Here is a 20457-nt window from a genome sequence, read left to right as displayed (position 1 = left end):
GTACAAAGCTAGCGGTTGCGATAAGGCGCTCGCGCGATTTTTCCGTCTCTTATCTAGCCCCAGCCTTTTTGTGCACTACTACGCTTCTCACGCGCTCAAAGTCTTACCTAATACCTATATATATATACCTAATTTATTTTGTAAGAGATGAAACAAATAGAGCGCGGGTCATGAAATTCAGCACCACCGAGAATAATCAAAGCCCGCGCACTAGAATTTGGACGTCATCACAGGGGGATAGAGCGCTGACATAAATGGACACAAGCGCTGGGCCCGCGTTCAGCTTGACGTGATCAATAAGCGCGTCGAAGTAAGGAGGCTTAGTGTCATATATATATATATATATGATAAAGGAAGCGAAGGTGTAGCTTTTTATTCCCACGTCCATCCTTACCTGGTAAATAATGCTGTATCGTCTGTATCCATGGAGTGATTTCATGATGTCAGAGACTGCCTCGTAAAACAGAGTGAGATCTAAGTTGTTCACGACCTGCGTGAGCCCTCACACGATGCCGGAAACATTTACATTGGTAAAAGTTATTCCGCGGTATAAATTGGGGGGGCATGAGCCATATGTTCGGCAACGATCGTAAGTTCCCGATATGACTCACTCCTGGAAGAGGTTCTGTGCTCCGAGGTTGTCCAGAAACTCCTCGAAGCGGTCGTCGTCGTCCGCCGTCTCCTCTGCTAGTGTCTCCTGCGCCGGTGGCACCAGCTCAGTCCCTGGCGCCAGCGTGTCGACCTGGCAGCTCAGGCGCCGAGGCTTTGAGTCGAACCCGAGGAACATGCCTTCGCGCGGCGGAAAGTATACGCACACAAGTGCACACCTCTTAGTGCTGTGCAATTGTTTAGCTGAGCTGACTATATAGACGCTTTGCAGCAGCTGTGCATAGGCGCCGCCATAACCGCCCTTCAGTTCTTGTTTCCTCTTATTACATTTACTTCGCTTCATCGTTACCACAGCGGGGCAGGTTATTGGCATTTTAGGTTCTACTGTGCCCTTCTCCACAGCATTAGCCTTTCTGGAGGCTTGTCAATGCCCGCTTTAGTGGCTCGGCATCTGGGAGACAAGAGAAGGTCAGCAATGGCGGCTGTTATTTGGCGCGTGTGTAAAGCGTCTATAGTCACGTGACGGCGTAAGATGCGCAGGGTGTGACCAGTCCCGAGCATCTCATTATCGATGCGCAACCAATCGGATGGCGGCATCAGTCGACGGGAGTGCCGAATCACGAAGCAGGAATATCATTAACATAATAGGCCACACGCGGCATTTCTTACGCTATGCGTAACAATAGCCGTACGACGGATAGTCTAACCAGTCTGGATGAAGACCCGTTCACACTCTTGCGACCGAGTACGACCGAGAGAGACCAGACCGGTTTTTAATCCTCTTGCGACTTCTTAGGACCAGCTCCGCTGTAGCGCATCCGGTCCTAAGAGGTCGCAAGAGACTTAAAAACCGGTCTGGTCTCTCTCGGTCGTACTCGGTTGCAAGAGTGTGAACGGACCTTCACTCACCTGCGTTTGTCATCAAGTGCTCGACGCACCGTGGTTCGACGACAGATCACACTGGCGCCATCTGTCGGACAGCTTTGGAAAACTCCTGATCTGCGTGCATTTCCACTTGTTTTTTACACATTATTCTTTTATTGTGGCTTTGAAACACCCTTGACAATGTTTTAGGCGACAATCCCTTATAGATAGTGCGTAGAATTGATTTCTCCAATAGTGCGAAAACATTTCCGTCTACTTATTCGCAGTTCTAAGTTTCAGGGCTACTTGATAGATGGCGCCAGTATCCTAGTGCGTTCTCGCGTAGTAAGCGGTCAGCGGCGATATAAACGCACTCGGTCACAGTCAAACCCAAATGTGTGAACTATCCAAGGCGGCAAATTATTTATCAACGTTAATGCACCTATTTGATAATCCGCGGAAAAGCTACCAAGAATCTCAAATCCCTCCCTAATTTTCATTTTCATTTTTTTTTTTACCTCTACGCACGAGAAAACAGTATGAAAAGTTTTGTTAAATTTATAGTGAAACTGCCACAATGCGACCGAACCAGAAACTGACGGGAAGGATCGAAGTATGGCACAAAAGTACAAAAAAAAAAAAACAAAAAAAAAAAACGTTGCGTCGAATTTTGCTTTTTTTGTGTGTGTTCCAAGAAAACGACATTTGTGTGTTGGGGAACCATATATATATATTTTTCTATTTGTCCTTATGTTCATCTCGCTTCTTTTTTTTAATATTCAAAGCAAAGAAAAAAAAAGACTCAAAGATAGGTCAACTTTGCCTTGCATTTTTTTAATAAATGTTCGTTGTTTTTTTAACAACATGTTTGATTTGTGTTGTAATTGCTTTTTTCTTTCTTTAGAGGTTGGAACATTTCTGTATCATTATTCATAGTTGGTACTAGCTGTCTGTTAATGTCCTTAGCATTAAACAATTTTTTTGCGAATTTATCGTTTAATTCAGCTTTCACATTAAATAATATATAATGAGAAGAAAGAAGAAGAAGAAATGATATACCGCTGCAAACGAAGGCTCCTTCATTATCAAACCTAGACGACTAAACTAGACGCTTTCATTATCAAACTTCTGCAATAACTACTTTTTTCTTAATAACGACACGATTATGCGCTAGAGAAACATATCTTCGTAAAATATCTCAATTATAATGAAGAGGCAGTCTCATTAGAACAGACTCAATTATTTGTAAGACACGTTCAAGTAGTTTCTGTCTTTGCCGCAGACGGAAACCAAGACTAGACAGTTCGGACAGAAGTGCACGAATTATATTAATTGAAAGTTTAATTGCCAAAGTTCGTTTCCCATAAAAGCAGTTATCTCAGGACAGCTACGCTAGCGACGAAAAATATAGCTCAATTAAATATATATTTTACTTTAAAAAAAGCATAGCAAGTGGCAGGGCAATATGTGTTGCGCGCAGTGCGCAAAGAGGATAGAAGGGTAGGAGAGGGCATGACGCCAGCCGCGTAGCCTCCACAAGCCATGCTCCCTTGACGCCTCGCCTCTTTCTCAATCTCCTCCTTACTCTCCTCACTTACCAGGCCAACGTGACCACATCACGTGACCGTAGCTAGCCTTCCTCTAGCTATGGGGTACTAGAATACACCACAGTCTAGCCTTCGATCTCATAAAACCTACCGCACTGAGCGCGCGCAAGCCTGCAAGGAATCCTTCTACAATCAACCATCCATCTCACACGTGACATGTCAGAGAGATCTACGGTCACGTTGGCCACAACATCGTTAAACTTTTTTATGACTAGGCTTCACCAATATTGCAACGTGCCCCCTCCTAGTACGCGCGTGACACGTGTGGCGTCTATGCTCTCGGTGCTCATCATCGATTAGTTTAGCGACTGGCTTAACGCGTGACGTGCATTCGCACTTTATATGCATTGTAAATAAAACATTTGTTTAGACACAAAGGTATATGTCGTGACATGGTTGGAAAAAAACACTTTATTTGGTCTAAATGGTCTGGGTTCGATTTCCGCCTGGCGTGACAGGCTGGAAAAACACTCGATTTGGTCTAAATGGTCTGGGTTCCATTCCCGCCTGGCGCAAACGCTTTTTTACTGCCGATGGCCTCTTCCTCCCCACACAAAACCCATCAGTGTTGAACCTCACGGCCACGCTTTTATCCAAGCTTCACTTCTGGGCTTCACTAAATGCCAAACACCTAGCCAGAGAACGTTCCACGTTAATTAACTCAATCGTCGGAGCTGTGAGGCCGAAAAGCGTTGCCGCCTGTTCAAGTGGCTTAGATATAAGTTTGTGCCCCTATTATGATTAATATAAGGCTAACTAGTTCAGGTTAAAAAGGAATTGTCGTCACGTTCCAGAATGTGCTAACATAACAGCTTCTTGTAAAAAAATCAAGTGCTATATAAGCGCATGCTCAATGTAAGCATCGGATGAAACGCTGCATAAGCGCATGCTCAATGTAAGCATCGGATGAAACGCTAGATTCATACTTGTATGCGTGCATGCAAGTGCATTTTATACCAAACTTTCTCAGTACTAAATTTTTGACGTGAACAGCTTTTTTCATTTTATCCGATGGGGCTGAAACATACCGAAACCGTCGGTGAACTCTTCCAGCGTCAGGTATCCGTTGTGGTCTACGTCCAGGGAGTCGAAGACCATTTCCAGCTGCTCGGGTTCCAAGGGCAGTTCTCCCTGGAGCTTCTGCATGTCGCGCTTGTTGATGAAGCCCTTGTCTTCCTTGTCACATAGCGTGAACAGTTCGAGCGCCTTGTTCACCAACAGTTCACGGACCTGACCTTGAGGCTTAGCGTCGCTCTGCATGGCGGCACCGAAGAGCTCGTCGTCGTCACAGTTCCTGGAACCAAACATGTCCGAAGTTCAGGCGTGTGCCCATTTTTGGATAAGGCGACACGCCCCGTCGCTGCTGCCGAGAACCTGCCTATTTCGAAGGCCCGGATAAAGTCCGGATGCTAGTCGGAATTCATGTCTCGGATTCGCCGGATGTACCACAGGTCCTATGACCCGTGACGTGTATACCAATCCCGATGCTAAATTCACTCCGCGGTCAATGAAATCGCGGCTTTGGCGGATAAGAACAGAGAAAAACGAATGTCGAGGCAGGAAGCATGAACACAATAAATCATGTCCCGCGTTTCTTAAACTTGACACTTACCCGCCGGCATGGATATACTCCTGGACATCAGGCGTGTCCATGTGGGCTAATGTTTGCCAGGAAGGGCCAGGGGACGAGTGCGTCTCGATGGGACCGCAACAGCGTGCCGGCACAAATCTAACAGATTCGGAAGTAGTATCCAGATGAGAGGGTAGGGCAATCAACGAGCGTACTGGTCACTCATCACGGGCCTCCAATTTCCGGTGGGAGCCGATCGTTTCTCCCCAAGGGATTTGCACGTCTGAACGAGTGCGCGGCGGCGACGACTCGGGTGTACCAGCAGTCCTAACCCGCCAATTAGTGACACTGCTTCGGTAACTTGCTCGCCTGGTGTCATTCTGTCGAATGGGGACCTATTGTTTCTTCCCGGTGGCCACGGGCTGCCGCCCACGACGATATATATATGCCGCTCGTCATGGCCGAGGGACTCTGAGCAAGCCGCGTCTTGCCAGGTCGCAGCTGTGCGAACGTCGCCCCTGTTGCTGTCACGTTACCTAAGGAACGCTGAATGCTAGGAGCGTGCGAGTAGTGGCCCGAGTTGAATAGCACTGCGTCATTCCTAAACTTCACAGTGCAAGTGTAAGCCAAGACAACCAGTTTTCTTAATTAACGGCGTAGTTCACTGTTCGCACTCCCATTCAGTCAATGCCAATTATGCTTTGTGAACTGAGATAAATCGAAAGCACGTTAATGATGCCCCGATGGTCTTTCCTCGGTTAATTATTCGCTGGTATTAGATGCACGACGCCAATTTAACAGTCGTCAGGTGACAGGCACCATTTTAAGGTAGACTGTATCTTTCTGCCGTATAAACTTTCTCGCGGTAAATTTAGACTCGTAAAGCTTCTAAATTTAGACGTTTGTTGTCTTCGTTGTTACAAAGAAGGTTCGTTTTTCAGGTACGCTAATTTGCTGTTTCACCTGCCCATCACTGTCAGGACTATTCTCATACAAGGTATCAGAAATCAGAGCGTTGCACTTTGAGCCACGACAAATCGCAAGTAATTTAGCAAAAAAAAAAAAAAAAGTGTCTGGAAAGTTGTCTGTTTCGAGGGTCGCATCTGCACTGACAGTTGAGGCGCGGCAATGCTTTCCTTCACCCAGTCTCGGCTGAGACGCTGTTTCTAGCAAGCGGGCCCTGACGTCCCCGAACCATACCATACCATACCAATACCATAGCCTCTTCTTTACTCACAAAGCCTGGCAGTTCGACGACGGAGCCATAGAGTGCCCGGTCGCAGATTTGGAGAGCGAGGATCTGTTTGCACAGAGCATCAAAGAGCCATTTCTCAGGGAACCTGGACGTCAGCGCACAGCTGTTACAGCGGCGAGGACCCGAAACACACTTGTTCGCCCGGGAAAAGTGTGTTTCGGCATCTCGCCGCAGCGGGGCGCCAGACACGTGGCTTTCCTTTCATCCGTTGTCTGCCGCCCCACCTTTTCCATTTCGGAGGCCGCTTCTCGTGGCGATCTGCCAGGCTTTGTCAGTGTATATGAGGCTATGGTAGTACGCACATTCGATCTCGCGAGTACCGCAAAACCTAGGGCACCCTATAGCAAAACCTTGTCTCTAGTGAAACGCAGTTCTAGGCAAACCTCATACACGGCGACAGCGTGTCAGTGTGTCATCTCGCCGTAAGAGAACACGATAACGGAGTCGTATAAGCGAACGCAAGTGTGTGAACCCGTCTTAACGCGTTACCTGTTTCGTTAACGGGCTCAAAACACTGAAATAAAGGCTTTATCTAGTACCCCTTTACTGTACGCTATGGTTCCGTTCGTTTAATGATTTATACGACCTGTTTTACGACGGAACGCTGCACCGGAAAATACATCCCAGAGATGTGCGATCCCACATCTGTGTCACTGCGAGTGGACGGAAACAATGTATGGCATTTATCTCCTGCCACCTGCTGTTCGTAGGTTGGTTTTGCGCCGCTCGACGTCCGACCCACTTAAATTGCCGCGATTCTGTCGTTTCAAATCGTAATTATACCGTCGCCATGGAAAGTACTAAATATCCATTATACAACTAACTGCGAGACTCGTTTCACTTTAAAGGCTCGGTTAGACTCCGACGTGGAGCGTAGCAAACGTGGCGTAGCGCAGCGAACACCGATACTGATTGGTCGCGGATACCGAGTTCCTGCTGGCCGGCCAATCAAGGGCCCCTGTTCCGCGCTACGCTACATTCTCTGCGCTCAACGTCGAAGTATAGACCAACTCAACTCTCTGACGTCACGCCACTGAGGTGGCGCTGCCGTCGGCGCTGCGCATGCGCAGAAGCTTCGCCTCACGCAAATCTGGTTTCTGCGCACGCGGAATGCCCACACCCGGTGTGGGCAAACTCGGGCTTGTTTGTAAACGCTACGTCGGTGTATAACAGACCCTTTATTAGTCCGTTCGCAGCGGTCCGATGTGGCGATCATCGAGCAGCTCCAATTGTTCATTGCCACGGCGCTCGTCTTTTTTGTGTGTCTTCCGCCACTGACGAAACTAATGAGGCTCGGGAAATGCGCCGCGATCCTGGGCTTTTAAAGCATGCAATGCTTTTCAACGCTAACCCCCAATCCCAAAATTTTGTCCGTCCGTCCGTCCGTCCGTGCAGTTTCCGCTAAATTTAACGTGGAAAGTGGCGTCACGTGACGTCACCTGACGCCAGGTCACCTAATACACCTTGACCTACACGTCGACTCAGTTTCCCCGCTAAATTTAGCAGGGGAAATCGACGTCACATGACCTGACGTTACCTGGGGGGAGGGCTATGCAAGACGGCGGCACGGACCGTGGCATCGCTGCCGGCGGCGATTGGTCAGCGCCACGCCTCTGACCAATCGCAGCAGGCGGCGAAGTCCCGGTCTTTTCGTCCCGCCTCGTCCCACCGTCTTGCACACCCCTCCCCGGACGCCATATTGACTGGGCGCCAAATTTAAGGGCTCATTCACACTGGAAGCGGATCCGCGTTCGCAAAGCGGTTGCGAACGCGGTTGTATAAGGATTCAGTACAATTGCACGCGCACACGATGACATCAAATGCGCGTGCAATTGCACTGGATCTTTATACAACCGCTTTCGCAACCGCTTCGCGAACGCGGATCCGCTTCCAGTGTGAATGGGGGGTAAGGGCGATGTTTAGAGCGCATGCTCTGAACGAGATTACATTACCTGCTAAGACCGGCAATCTTGATGGTGCGGAATTCACGTTGTAAAAGAACTGCGAAAGCTCGCCGTCACTAGAACGCGCTCAGCAGTCGCGCACACAGCTATGTCCGCCAGTGAATACCTCCCGTATAGACGCTCTCAGCCAGCTGTGCTTGGGTGCCGCCATAACCGACCTCCAGTTTTTGTTTCCTCTTATTTCGTTCGCTTCACTTCACCATTGCCACAGCACGACAGGTTATTGCCACTTTTAATTGCAGTGAGCGCTCATGTTGAATCTTTTTGCATTAACGCGACAGGTTGTTTAGGACTACTTTGAGTCTGTATAGGTTCTCACCACAACAGGTGGATTATGGGAGTATGCTATAGACCTCCGTCATGCTCATCTCTCTTTGTTAAAGCTTTACATGACGCTCCAAACAACTTAGTCATGCGTTTTCCCAGTTCACCGATCTTTTTCTTGGGTGACTTCAATTTTCCTTCTATCGTATGGGCAGAGTGTAATCTATCCACAACTGCATCATCATCGGAGTGCAATGACTTTGTGAACCTTTGTTTAGATTCTAATCTCAATCAGTTTGTTACTCAACCAACCAGAATAACCCCGTTATCCGCGAACATATTGGATCTTGTACTGTCAAATCACCCTGACCTAGTTCCCCCATATCATATCTTCTAGGGCTTACTGATAAGCCCTAGAACATTACATTTTTATGTTAAAGCTGCAGTGCCGAAATCATCAAGTCACGTCAATCAAATTCTAGATTATGCAAAAGCTGACTTCGTCAAAATTAACAATGATCTTGCAACGTTTATTGATACATTTCTAGAAGGATTCTCAGACCGTTCAGTGGAAGAGAATCGGCAAATGTTGAAGAATTGGCAAATGCTGAAGAATTGTCAAATGTACTCGAAGATTCCCAGTCTCCGTGGTTTAACAGAGCCCTCAAACGTCTCTCGAATAAAAAGCGTTTAATTCGAGCAGCCAAATTTACCACATGTGAACGGCGGTGGTCCGAATACCGCACTGCAGCTGAGATATAAAAAGAAGAAGTTAACAAAGTTAAGTTTGAGTTTTTTTACGCTCACCCTACCCGATATGTTAAAGGGACACTGAGGTCGATTCTGAGGTCGTCCTTTTGGGGTGACAACTCAATCTATAGACGCTCTAAGCATCCCAACAAACCAAAAAACAGAACCGCGCGTAGCTTATCTCCTCGTTAAAATCGTGTTCCAAGATCTTGACACGCCCTTTTTGGGAAGAAGTTTCTTCCGAGTGAAGTGGTCGACGAAGGGCGCTTGTCGGCTAATTGCAAGCGATGGCTTCGCTGGCGGAGAAAAATAGGAGTTTATCCGAATGTGTACCTATCAGAGTCTCTTCGAAACGAGTTATAATAAAACCAATCGGAATCTGCACGTATTGTACTGCTTTCATTGGTCCACACAATGTAGTCCGCGAGAAAAAAAGAGTCCATGTTTTTTTTTTATTGCACTGAGATGAATAGGTGGTTTTGTAATATAGGACTTGGTATATGTGGGAAATAGCACATTTTAAACAATATGAGATCAAAAACGACCTTTTTCAAAAATGTCAGCCCTCTGTTTTCCCGAAAACTGACAATGGAAGGAAAAACAGAGAGACGCACGTGCACATAGTTTTATTTTGTATGTCAGCGATCGCTACCAAATCTGTTAAAAGGATGCTGAACCGAAATCTGGATTCCACAAAAACACGCGGCAAAAGCGTGCAACGGGCTGCTACAAACACCAAAACATCACTCATATAGCGATATTTCGAACGGATGACCGTATTTTTCAAGAAAAGGAGGCGCATTTGACAGATACGTTTACGTCATGTTGCTCCGAGCAGGAGAGGGAACGGCCTCGCGTTTTCTCTGCCTCGCCGCCTTGAGGGGGCATAGTGGAGAGAGGAGGAAACGAGGTATCTTCACGGTCACGCGCCTCGTCGGCCTCGTTCATTCTTGACCTCCTTTGCCAAAAATACGGCCGTCCATTCGCGATGTCGCCTTACGACTCACGAGTAGTGTTGTAGGGATTGTAGCGTCCAGCCTACATCTCCGGCATTGTTCTTTTTTTTTTTTTTTGAAATCCAAATTTTGGTTCACCATTTCTTTAGAGTAATAATTGCAAAATGCCACTACTCAAGGTTTTAATGAGCAGAATGTAAGGGCGCAAGTAAGCTGGTGTATATTAAACATTTTAGTGAAAAACCCGAGACTGCGGTAATGACAGAGGACGACAAGAGAAGGAGAACGCCTCAACGTTCTCCTTCTCTTTCTTGTCGTCCTCTGTCATTACCACAGTCTCGGGTTTTTCACTAAAATACTCAAGGTTGTTGCGATGCGTTTTAATCCGCATTATCGAAACGACATCCTCTAGCGCTTTCGTCGCAACGCCGCCAGTAGAACCAAAGGTACGGCGCGCTGTCTTCTATTAGAACGCACTGTGACTAGAACCACTAAATAAGCTATGCTTCAGAGTAACGACAGTTACCGATCTTGGGACTTAAAACTATGGTTGCCAGTTATTTGGAGCTTTATCTGAAATCCCTGGAAACGCTTTTCAGTCCTCCACAAATGTTTAAACTTAAAATCGCACTTTTGAATCATGACGATAGCCAGTTGCGTCTGCCCTTGCACAAGTACCAAGATGGCGGCGCCCATAACGAAATCGGGGAACAGAGTGCCGATACTCTAAGCGTAGCTCATTTAGTGGCTCTAGTGTGCCCTGTTTTATGTGCACTAAAGGGACGAAGCAACGTTTTTTGTACCTTGCGCAAATACTGCTTAAAACGAATCAGTGACGCAAATGACGCATGAAACACGCGTTCGTTTTTCACCACACGCAATAAAAGTCGCAGAAAAAGAAAATGAAAGAGAAACAAGCAACGTCACTGAGCAACGTTCACCCTCACCACTTGCAGCCAGAACAAACGACCACGTGATCTGGAGCGGATTATATGCCGCCAATGTTGATCATAGCCACGCGCTGTGATTAGAAAAGTACAGGACACGCGCTGAGTTCCAGACATTGTTATGGCTCGGCTATTGTGGTCATTGCAACTATTGGACACGGGCCACTACTCGAATGCTTTTCGAGCTATCGATTATCACGAGCCCAAATCGAGTGTTCACGCAATGCTCGGGTAAAGTCTATGAGCAGCATTGAAATATCGTCACTGGGAGATACTGCGACGCCCCAGTTACGTCATCAAGTTTTGCGAAGGAGAGATTGAAAGAAAACGCTCGCTTTTGTCCTTGAAATTACACCGGAACAACAGAGTTTCTTGGTCAGTGACGTTGCGTGCGAGTATCATTGAGCCCCACTAGTGCCAGTAAACTCGTGTAAAGGGAAAAAAAAAATTTAAGCGAATATTGTTTTCACGTTACGAAAGCTTACGTCTCCTTACGGTACAAATCACCTGGACATCTATGCTTCGTATTAAACATGGCTACCGATTCAAGGAGATAGCCTGGCACGCGACATTCGAGACACGAATGTTTCGACGACTTATACGTAACGTAAGAAAACGTAAGAAAGCGGTGTTGTGTGAACCAGCCTTTAGATCCAGCTTCCACTAGATACGCCAGAACGGGTGGAACTCAGCTGTACATAACTTAATGGTAGAAGCCTACACAAACATTTCTTCTGCAAAAAAAAAAGCCAAAAGAACTTTGCGATGTTAAAGGGGCAATGCAACAACTTTTGTACTTTGCGCAGATACCGCTTAAAACGGATCCCTGACGTTAATGACCTATGAAACACGCGTTCGTTTTTCAACCCCCCCCCCCCCCCCGCCCCAATAGAAGTTCCAGAAAAAAATTAAAGAAAAACGAGCACCGTTCACCCAGGGGGGTAAAGGTGGGTGAGGAGGAGTGGCAAATCACGCGCGCCGACATCCTGGGTCCCGAGTGAAAGATCGCGAAAGAGAACGACAGAACACGAGAGAAAGAAACTAATGTTGCCAGCTGAAGGACGACAGTCTCAATGGAAATCGCGAAGACTGAAAACTGTCAGCAATATAAACAGTGATAATTTAACGTTGCAAACTAAATTCTGAGCTATTCTAAGGTTTATAAAAAGCAGCATACTCATTACGCTGCATTAACTTCCCTACTGTCGAAATCTCGAAAATCTAATAGTTGCGCGGTTTCGTATTTCCAAGCGCGGCCACCCGCGCCCGGAACTAAACCAGATAACCGAAGCCGGTTATCTGGTTTAGTTTAGCGTTGACGGGAGGCCGTACATCTGCGTGCTATGCAAAAAGAAAGCTTCGAAAGGAACGCGAATATCTTTCCACCGGTAAGTTCGTGGATTGTTGAAGTTCATGAAACTGCTCTGATGATATATTTGTGAAATCGAAGGCAGTTGGTAACCATGTGGGACCCCGAGGGTCTGCCTGCTTACTCCGCCGCTTGCGGCAGCCAGAATGCATGGGAAAATGGCGGACCTTTTCCTCTAGAGTTAGTATGTATGATCTCTATGCGTTTACCCCTCAACTCGCAGCCAGAACAAGCGGCCACGTGATCTGGAGCCGATTATATGCCGCCAATGTTGATCATAGCCACGCGCTGGGGTTGGCAAAGCACATGACGCGCGCTGAGTTCCAGACATTGTCGTTCGAGCCCCACCCCTGCCCGTTTCGATCTGGATGAGCATCGTACCGGCGTGCGGTCGTGTATCACTACTGCGTGATGCACGTTAAAGACCCCAGGCTAGCGGTTGTACCGCACTGGCTAAATTTCTCATCTACAGCTGGGAGACTCGTCGCCCCTGTGAGGCAGACCAAGTTCTAGGCTGTATAAACACACACACAACCCAATTTTTTTTCTAGACATTGTGATGGCTCGTCGTTGCAGCGATTGGACACGGGCCACTACCCCAATGCATGTCAAGGCATGGATTGTCACGAGCCCAGATCGAATGCGTACGCAGTCTTCGCGTCCACTGTGTGAGCAGCATTTGAATATCGTCACCGCAAAGCTCGATGACTCATTCCCGGGGATCGTACTGTTGCCATTGTCCCCACAGCTCCATCATCAAATTTCGCGAAGGAGCAAAAGGCGTCTTTGGAAGGAGAGACTGACAGAAAAACTCCGCTTTCATCCTTTGAATTCCGCCGCGACGAAGACGCTTCTTGGTCAGTGGTGTTGCGTTCGAGTATCCTTGGGTCCCACTAGCGCCAGGAAGCGGTCCGATGGGCACTCCGGTACGCACTGCGCATGCGCTACAGCAGAAGACTCGCGCATGCGCAGTTCGAACCGGAGGGTCCTTCGTACCGTATCTGACTTGTAAAAACAGTTCCCTAAAACTTCTCTAATAAGGAGTTTTAGGGAACCGTTTTTGCACCGTGTTTTCAGTATGACGTCCGAGCAGTCTGACTTGCGGGTTTAGGCTTCTCTGTTCTCTGCTTCCTTTGTGCACATAAAGTAGCCGACATGATTAAATACCTCAGGTCCACCTCTTTGCTTTCTATTTCTGCCGTTCTTTTTTCTCCTCGTCGTGCTTTAGAGGCATTTGGAAACGTTGCGTCACGGGACACGTGCGCGACCCCTGCAGCGTGACGTCGCCGCAGCTGCGTATACACGCGTGCAAACTCCGTCGAATGAACTTGGGAAGGAACTCGTCACGTCTGCTACGCAGTTTTGCGGTATACAAACTGCCTTATGGGACCGCTGCTCCATATAAGAGTTAGACTCGGGGAATAACATCTGCGAGCTCGTTCCACGTCCTATTGGCCGAATTCGGCGCAGGAGTCCCGTATACGTCTGCGGCAGTGCTGCGCGAGTCCTGTACACCTCCGGCAGCGATACCTGCTGCCTTTTGCACTCGGCATAGGGTCGTCTTACGTCTGTTTTCGCTCGCATACCTCTAAGCACAGGCATGCGGAGCGCACACTCCACGCAGGGGGAAAGCAGAACGAACAGCTGTTCTCCGCAGTCAGCTGACCGCGTAGTATCTGAGACTGTGTGAATGTGGAAAGCGCCTCGCGGTGTTGCCTCCGAAAGGCTAAAAAATAGTGTGATACTGGCGCGTATAGTTTCTACCTGAAATTACACATAGATATCTGTTTTCGGGCGGTCTTTTTCGAGGGCACGCGCAGAGCTAGAGGGACGTTGAAAAACTGCAGCTTGTTTACAGGGAGGGACATAGCATAAAGATAAGATCGCTTATTTTTTTGTCTGTTTTTGTTTTTCTTCTCGGAGCTGAAACAGTAACGGATAAACGACAGGTATTTTAACTGCCGGCGTGGTAGAATTTCAAGTTAGTTGCTGATCTTTTGTTTGTCGACGCCATGGTTTAGGGAGAAAACGCTACTGTAGGGTTCGTGTTAACATTGTCGCGCAGTTTACACGTAAATTTTGTGCCTCAAAATCCCGATGCTCTAAAGTAAGAAAAGATATTTTTATCCGGTGAATTTTTTAAACACTACAGTGTTTTCGCCCGCAAACATGAGCAAAAGCACTGATTTAGAACTCTCTACTGGTAAATTATAGCATAGAGTGACGAAAATAATCCCTGGAGAAGGGGGACAAGGAGGACAAAGGACAAATACAAATCTCCAAACACAGCTGGGTGTCCAGCTTGCTTGTACCTTTGCATTTAATTGCATTATAATCTTAACCTTAAAATGCAAGCCATTCACTCTTGTCGGTGTAAGACTGGTGGCAGCTGATAAAACCAGTTTGCTCTATTGACGTCTAACTCCTGGTTAGCTCAGTTGGTAGAGCGCTCCACTGGAATTGGAGGTCCCTGGTCTGATGATACCAGGACCAGGCGTATTTTTTCGGTCGCGCAGCGGTCACTTAGTTGTGTTTGGAGATTTGTGTCTGTTCTTTTTTACCCTTCTCCCGGGATTATTTTCGTCATTTTTGTCCAGCTCGCTTGCACTTTTGCATTGAATTGCGTTATCGTCATAGCATAGAGTCGCGGTTTTGAATTTCAGAGGGTGAAATCAGTGACCATCGAATTCATGCCCGTTGAAAATTATCACCTTTCCAGCGCTTATCTCCCGGGCGAAAAATGAGAAGCCACCGAGCTGCAGGCGTCTGATGTTCCTTAGATAACTATTGCGCATGTCCAGTACGCGTTTCGCAGCCCAGTAAACAAAGATGGCAGGGCGCACGAGGAAGTCATAGACCATCTCGTATGTCTGCCGTCCCACTAGGGCGGTGGCGCTGCCTGTGGAACAGAACGTTACAGAGCCTATATGTGGGAAAGGAAGCAACTCCAACCACGTAAAGCTCTTACAACTGCTAAGCTCACGGCAGGACGATGGAAGCGACATACTGGTTGGACCAGTGAGCCGTCAAACTTGATCACGTGTTCGCCCATACCTTTATACGCGCATAGAGCGGGCTCAGGCAGTGAAATGAAGCGTCCCGACGAGCGCGCACCTTTCACCTCTTTGGTTGAACGAGGCACAGGACTCGAGCGTTTGGCGGGCATTGAACGACTCCCTTCATTTCTTCTGTTGGCTGTTGTGGCCGCCGGGTTCTCCAGCGACACCACCGAGAAAGTGCTGAAGCGCAATATATTCGACAAAATAGCGAACTACAACTTTACAACTAACTGCGGTGCACGCAAATTACGTGTCTCGTACCGAACTTACAATATTTTCTACCATAGTATGAATGGCGCAGAAGAAAGCAGATCTTTTCTAGAGACTCCCTTTTGAGCAGTTTCTGTACGTGTTATACAACACTCGAACCTCTGATGTACCGAACTGCGGCCCAAAATACGCCACGCCTTCCCATTGCAACTGTCGCTCGGACCACCTCACGATTATTGTCCTCGACGAAAAAATCGGCACCCTCCACGTTTCCCCGAAGTACATTAGTTTTCCGACCTGAATCTCGCAATCTCCACAATCGGTGACACGAACCTCTTCTCATTGTATGCTTCCCTGGCACATTTATCCCCCGCCTGTGAAATTATCGACTCTGTCGGAGTGGACTTGATACAGCAGCGCAACTCCCTAACACATCAAAATTAACATCGAGAACTTCTCGCTTATATACGAACAGCGTTTCATGTCTCATCGTGAAGCAATTCACTTCAATAAATTACGCCTTTGCGCAAAAACATCAGCGAAGTTCTGTAACAGGAAACTGAAAACTCACAAACAAATCTACAGACCTCCTCTTTCCCGCGCCAACAAGAAAAAAAGGCCAAATATCTATTCAATTCGGTTTGAAATGTGAACGCGTTTGATGCGCACGCTTCGTTCTTGCCGTGATGACGGATGTGTTCAAACTGCGCACCGAGTTGCGTCTGCCACCATCGCCCTTGACCCATTGATTCGTCTCTAAAAGGCTATATGACACCTGCCGGTACTTTTTCTTTAAAGCAAGCGTGCTTTCCGCCATTTCTTTGCCAAAATTAATTACTTTTTTTTTTCTTCTTGCGCCGTAATATTTGGCTTTGCGGACGCACGATTTGTATGTTTGTTTGTTTATACCTTTATTTATGACATGACAATACAGAGATGTCTCAGGGGACATGGCTAAAGGCATAAATGCCTGACGAGGCTTGCCGCCCTTTTGGCAGCGACGGTAGCAAAAACAAGAAACAAACATGAAACAAATGAGAAGTACGTGATACAATTTCACTCCAAACTGAAAATCTATACAAACCAAAACAAATACATCACAAAACATCATAAAGGGAAAGGATATTTGCCAGTTTTCATCCTAAGCATTTTGCTTAAAACACATCCGGTTTTATTCCCCTGCGAGTGAATGTTCTTTTACAATATTTTTATATTGATAGAGTGATCGTACGCAATCCAATGCAGCTGAAATATACGGGTGCTGGTTGAAATGGTCTGGTATAAAAAAAACTCAACCTCTGGTCTCCAGAATTCGTTCGCGAACGCGATTTTATTAATAAATGTCGCCTTAAATTATACGGGCTATCTTTCGCGTGGTACTTAGTATGGAATACCAAGTTATCGAGCTGAAATTTCCGCCTAATTTCAAGTGCTAGTTTGTATTTGTGTAGATCTCTTACGTTTAGTATTTCGTATGTCCTAAAATTTAATGTGGCACTTTTAAGAAGTTGCATGTTAGCAATTGCTCGCAATGCTCGCTTTTGTATGGATACAATATTGTCTAGATTTGTTTAGGATGTAGTTGACCACACTAAAAGGCCATGCGGGATTGCACAAGGGCGAAATAAATTTGCTGTTTCACTTTTGTTGATAGATAATATCTTAGTCTATTTAAGACGCCAACAGCTCGACAAAGACTTGACAAAGACTTGTTCTCAAAGAATCAGTATGTGGCGTCCATGATAGGCTTTCATGGAATAGAACCCCCAAAAATCGAATGGTTGAAGATGGTTGAATATGAGAGTGATGGAATTCTAATTGAAAATTGGAAGGTGGTATCATTCCTTTTGGTTTAAACAGTAAGTACTTCGTTTTTTTCTATGTTTAAATAAAGGTTATTAGATCTAAGCCATAAGTCTAATCCCCGCAACCGCTGTTTTGCCTTTCCAAAGAGGTCGTTGATGTCCATTCCAGAAAAGAAAATATTTGTGTCGTCTGCATATAGGACTATATTTGAACTGCCATGTATGTTTACAATGTTGTTAATATATAATAAAAATAATATAGGACCAAGAATGGACCCCTGAGGAACCCCATACTTTATGCACTGAACGTTTGACTTTACTCTATTTACCACTGTATGTTGGGTTCTTGTAGTGAGGTAACTTTTAAACATTGCTAAGGAAATACCGCGTATTCCGCAAAGCGGAAGTTTCTGTAAAAATACTGAACGCAATCCAAAGCCTTCTTGAGATATAGGAATATACCAAGCGTGTATACTTTTTTTTCTATGTTCTCGAGAATTTCTTCTTTAATTCCAAGAAGTGCGACTTTTGGTGATTTATTTTTCTGAAAACCAAATAGTTTTTACTAAAATGTTATTGAAAGTCAAAAACAATTCTTTTGTTTATAATATGTTCGGCTATTTGTGCAAAGACTGAAAGTACAAAAATCGGTCTATAGTTATTTAAGTCACTAACCGGGCCTCCTTTGTGTATAACCGTCACACGTGCATGCTTCATTTTGTCTGGAAAGACACCCGTAGATAAAATGAGGTTACAAACGTGCACGAGTTAAATACTGATTGTGTCGCAAACGGCTTTTAACGGTTTTGGTTTAATGTCGACCTGCCCCGGAGGCGCAATCATGTTTTAATGCTAGAATTAACTCCATTATTTCACATTGGTTTGTCGGATATAGAGAGAGAGAATTAAGACAGTTTGGTCGAAATGAACTGCTCGCATGGTATTTCTGCACAGTTATTTAAAGGAGCACCAACAGCCAGAAAATGCGCATTGAACAGATTTGCCATCTGTTCATCCGTCAGCGCCTCATTGTAAAATTTAACTTTTCTTGCCGAGGTATTCTAAGAAATTATCTCTTTTACTGTTTGCCATATCATGCGGGGATCTCCCATAACCGGTGAAAAATTGTTCATATAATATTCGCATTTTGCTTTTTTACTATGAGAGTTTAGTTTATTTCGGACTTTCTTAAATATGCAAAGGTCACTTTCGCTTCTCGTTTTCAGAAATGTTTGAAACAGTTTGCTGCGGTTTTTAATTCTTGCATATAATTCATTAGATATCCATGGTTTTCAAGTTTCCTATGCTGTTTACGTGTCTTTAGTGGGAAAAGAGGTCTTATACGCGGACACAAAGCAGGATAAAAAAAAAAAAAAAAGTCATAGGTTGTGTTTGCATCATTTTCTCTCAAAACATTATCCCAATCTAGGCAGGAAATAAGATCTTTGAAATGCTGAATATTTCGTTCCGAATACTCTCTAACCAGCTTGTTTTCTTTAATTCTGCGCAGCTGGTTAACATGCATTAGACAGTCTATTGGCAAATGATCACTGATACCGCACGTCCATACACCTGATCTCAAATTCTCAATAGGGAGATTTGTAATGCAGAGGTCAAGGGTTGTCTCAGAAGTCGAGGTGATTCTAGTTGGTACAGCTATTGTGTTTGTGCAACCATAAGATTCAAATATCTCTTGAAAACTCAAATGTGATACATTGTCCGCGGAAACATTTATATTAAGGTCACCAACAAGAACAACCTGTAACTTCATTTTGTTCTTAGCCCGAGACTGAGGCAGGAAAAGAGGAAAGTTTCAAAGTAGAAGAAAAATGAACAGTCGAGGACACGTCTCTAACACAGCTAAAGACAAGTTTCTTTGGTCGCCCTTCTTATATACACTCCACGAACTTCACCACAGAACCTTCCCGATCTCGAAAGCCAAAAGATAACCAAGGTCTCACATCTTTCCACCACAACTTCAGTTGTATGCTCTGTTCAAGCATCGTTTCTGAGAAACGCAGAAAATCATTTACGGATCCAGATGGATCCGTAATTCGTGGCATCTATCCAAGGTCAGACCTACGGGTCAATGGTCTGCTTTCCCCTATACGGGCCATGTTGCGTCGCGAAGTGCCTGTAAGAATTTCTAGAGAGTGACCGGCCAGGGAATTACATGGCTCCAGAGTCATATCATTCGAACCCTGAATTTTCAGTAGCATACTCGGTTCTTGCGCTCACAAAAAATTCGTAAACATAACGACACCTTATGACAACGTTTAGTTTTCCGGCTTGACAGCTCTGACCTTTCGATCGGCGCGGCCGCATACAGACAACGCACACTCGTGATCCCACGAAGCGGCCTGAAGCTCTGTCGCTTGCTCATCATATCGTTTAAAATGTTCACTATCCATATTGGGTTTCCTCGAATTATTTCTGCAGGTTAAAGGGATACTACAACGAAATTTCGGCGCTCATTTTTTGGTCTATATATGTTCAAAGGAGCAGCATCAAATCGAACATACCAATATCTTGTTAAAAAAGTCACGAAAAGGAATTTTAAAACGAATTAAACGATTAGCAAAGAGCACCTGGTGGATGTCGCTAACGCTTCGCTTGTAATGCCGGTCTAGGAACCTTGGCAGCTAGTGACGGAGGTTGTCTCGCCTCCGGCCACGACGAGAGAAGAGGGGCAGGAGGAACTCCCCTCTTCCCGGGAATGCCTTTTGTGTGTCGCAGAAGTCGCTATTGTCCCCCTACAAGATTATAGAAGATTAACCCGTCACTCGAAATTCGTACAAAAGCAGCGCTTTGGTGGCTGGAACGACTAGGCCATCCTCTCCACGTCAGCCTCGCCGTAGCTTTGCTCGTCCTGAGACGAACTACGTCACGATTGCGTTGGATGTCACGTGGTCTCAGCTGGGCCTTCTCCGAGCGCTTGCCAGAGTGGGCCGTTTATAACGAAAAAATACCGCCACCAGGCTCAAAATACAAAGTGCGATTGTCATTTACGGATATTGTGAATCATATTCAACCTATTTTTGAACACGACGGGAATATTTCAAATTTCGTTGAAGTATCCCTTTAAAATAGATTTCTTTTCGCATCAGCAAAACCGCTTTTTTATTTTTATTTTTTTTTCTTAATCTCTTTGTAGCTTGTGCAAGACGTATATTTCTCTCCCGCAACAACGAAGAAACGCACACGCAGGGTCCGGGCACCACGTCCTCT

At 45.9% G+C, this 20457-nt stretch overlaps 1 protein-coding gene across 2 annotated transcripts in view; it reads right to left on the bottom strand.

Moving 5' to 3' along the window:
* LOC115320094 (EF-hand calcium-binding domain-containing protein 4B) overlaps nt 1–20457 on the bottom strand; it is a 28429-nt gene that overhangs the window by 7374 nt on the left and 598 nt on the right. For both annotated transcript variants that reach the window (XM_042292342.1, XM_042292343.1), the window contains exons 2-3: nt 4109–4374; nt 612–789 (exon numbers count right to left, since the gene is read on the bottom strand). In XM_042292342.1, coding sequence (XP_042148276.1) covers nt 612–789; nt 4109–4340 — 410 coding nt within the window. In that variant the 5' untranslated portion in view covers nt 4341–4374. The remainder of the gene's footprint in view (nt 1–611; nt 790–4108; nt 4375–20457) is intronic.

Source organism: Ixodes scapularis, unplaced genomic scaffold, assembly GCF_016920785.2.
Source record: "Ixodes scapularis isolate PalLabHiFi unplaced genomic scaffold, ASM1692078v2 PGA_scaffold3__209_contigs__length_174095766, whole genome shotgun sequence".
NCBI classification, from domain to species: Eukaryota; Metazoa; Arthropoda; class Arachnida; order Ixodida; family Ixodidae; genus Ixodes; species Ixodes scapularis.
This window is presented reverse-complemented; position numbering and strand designations above follow the sequence as displayed.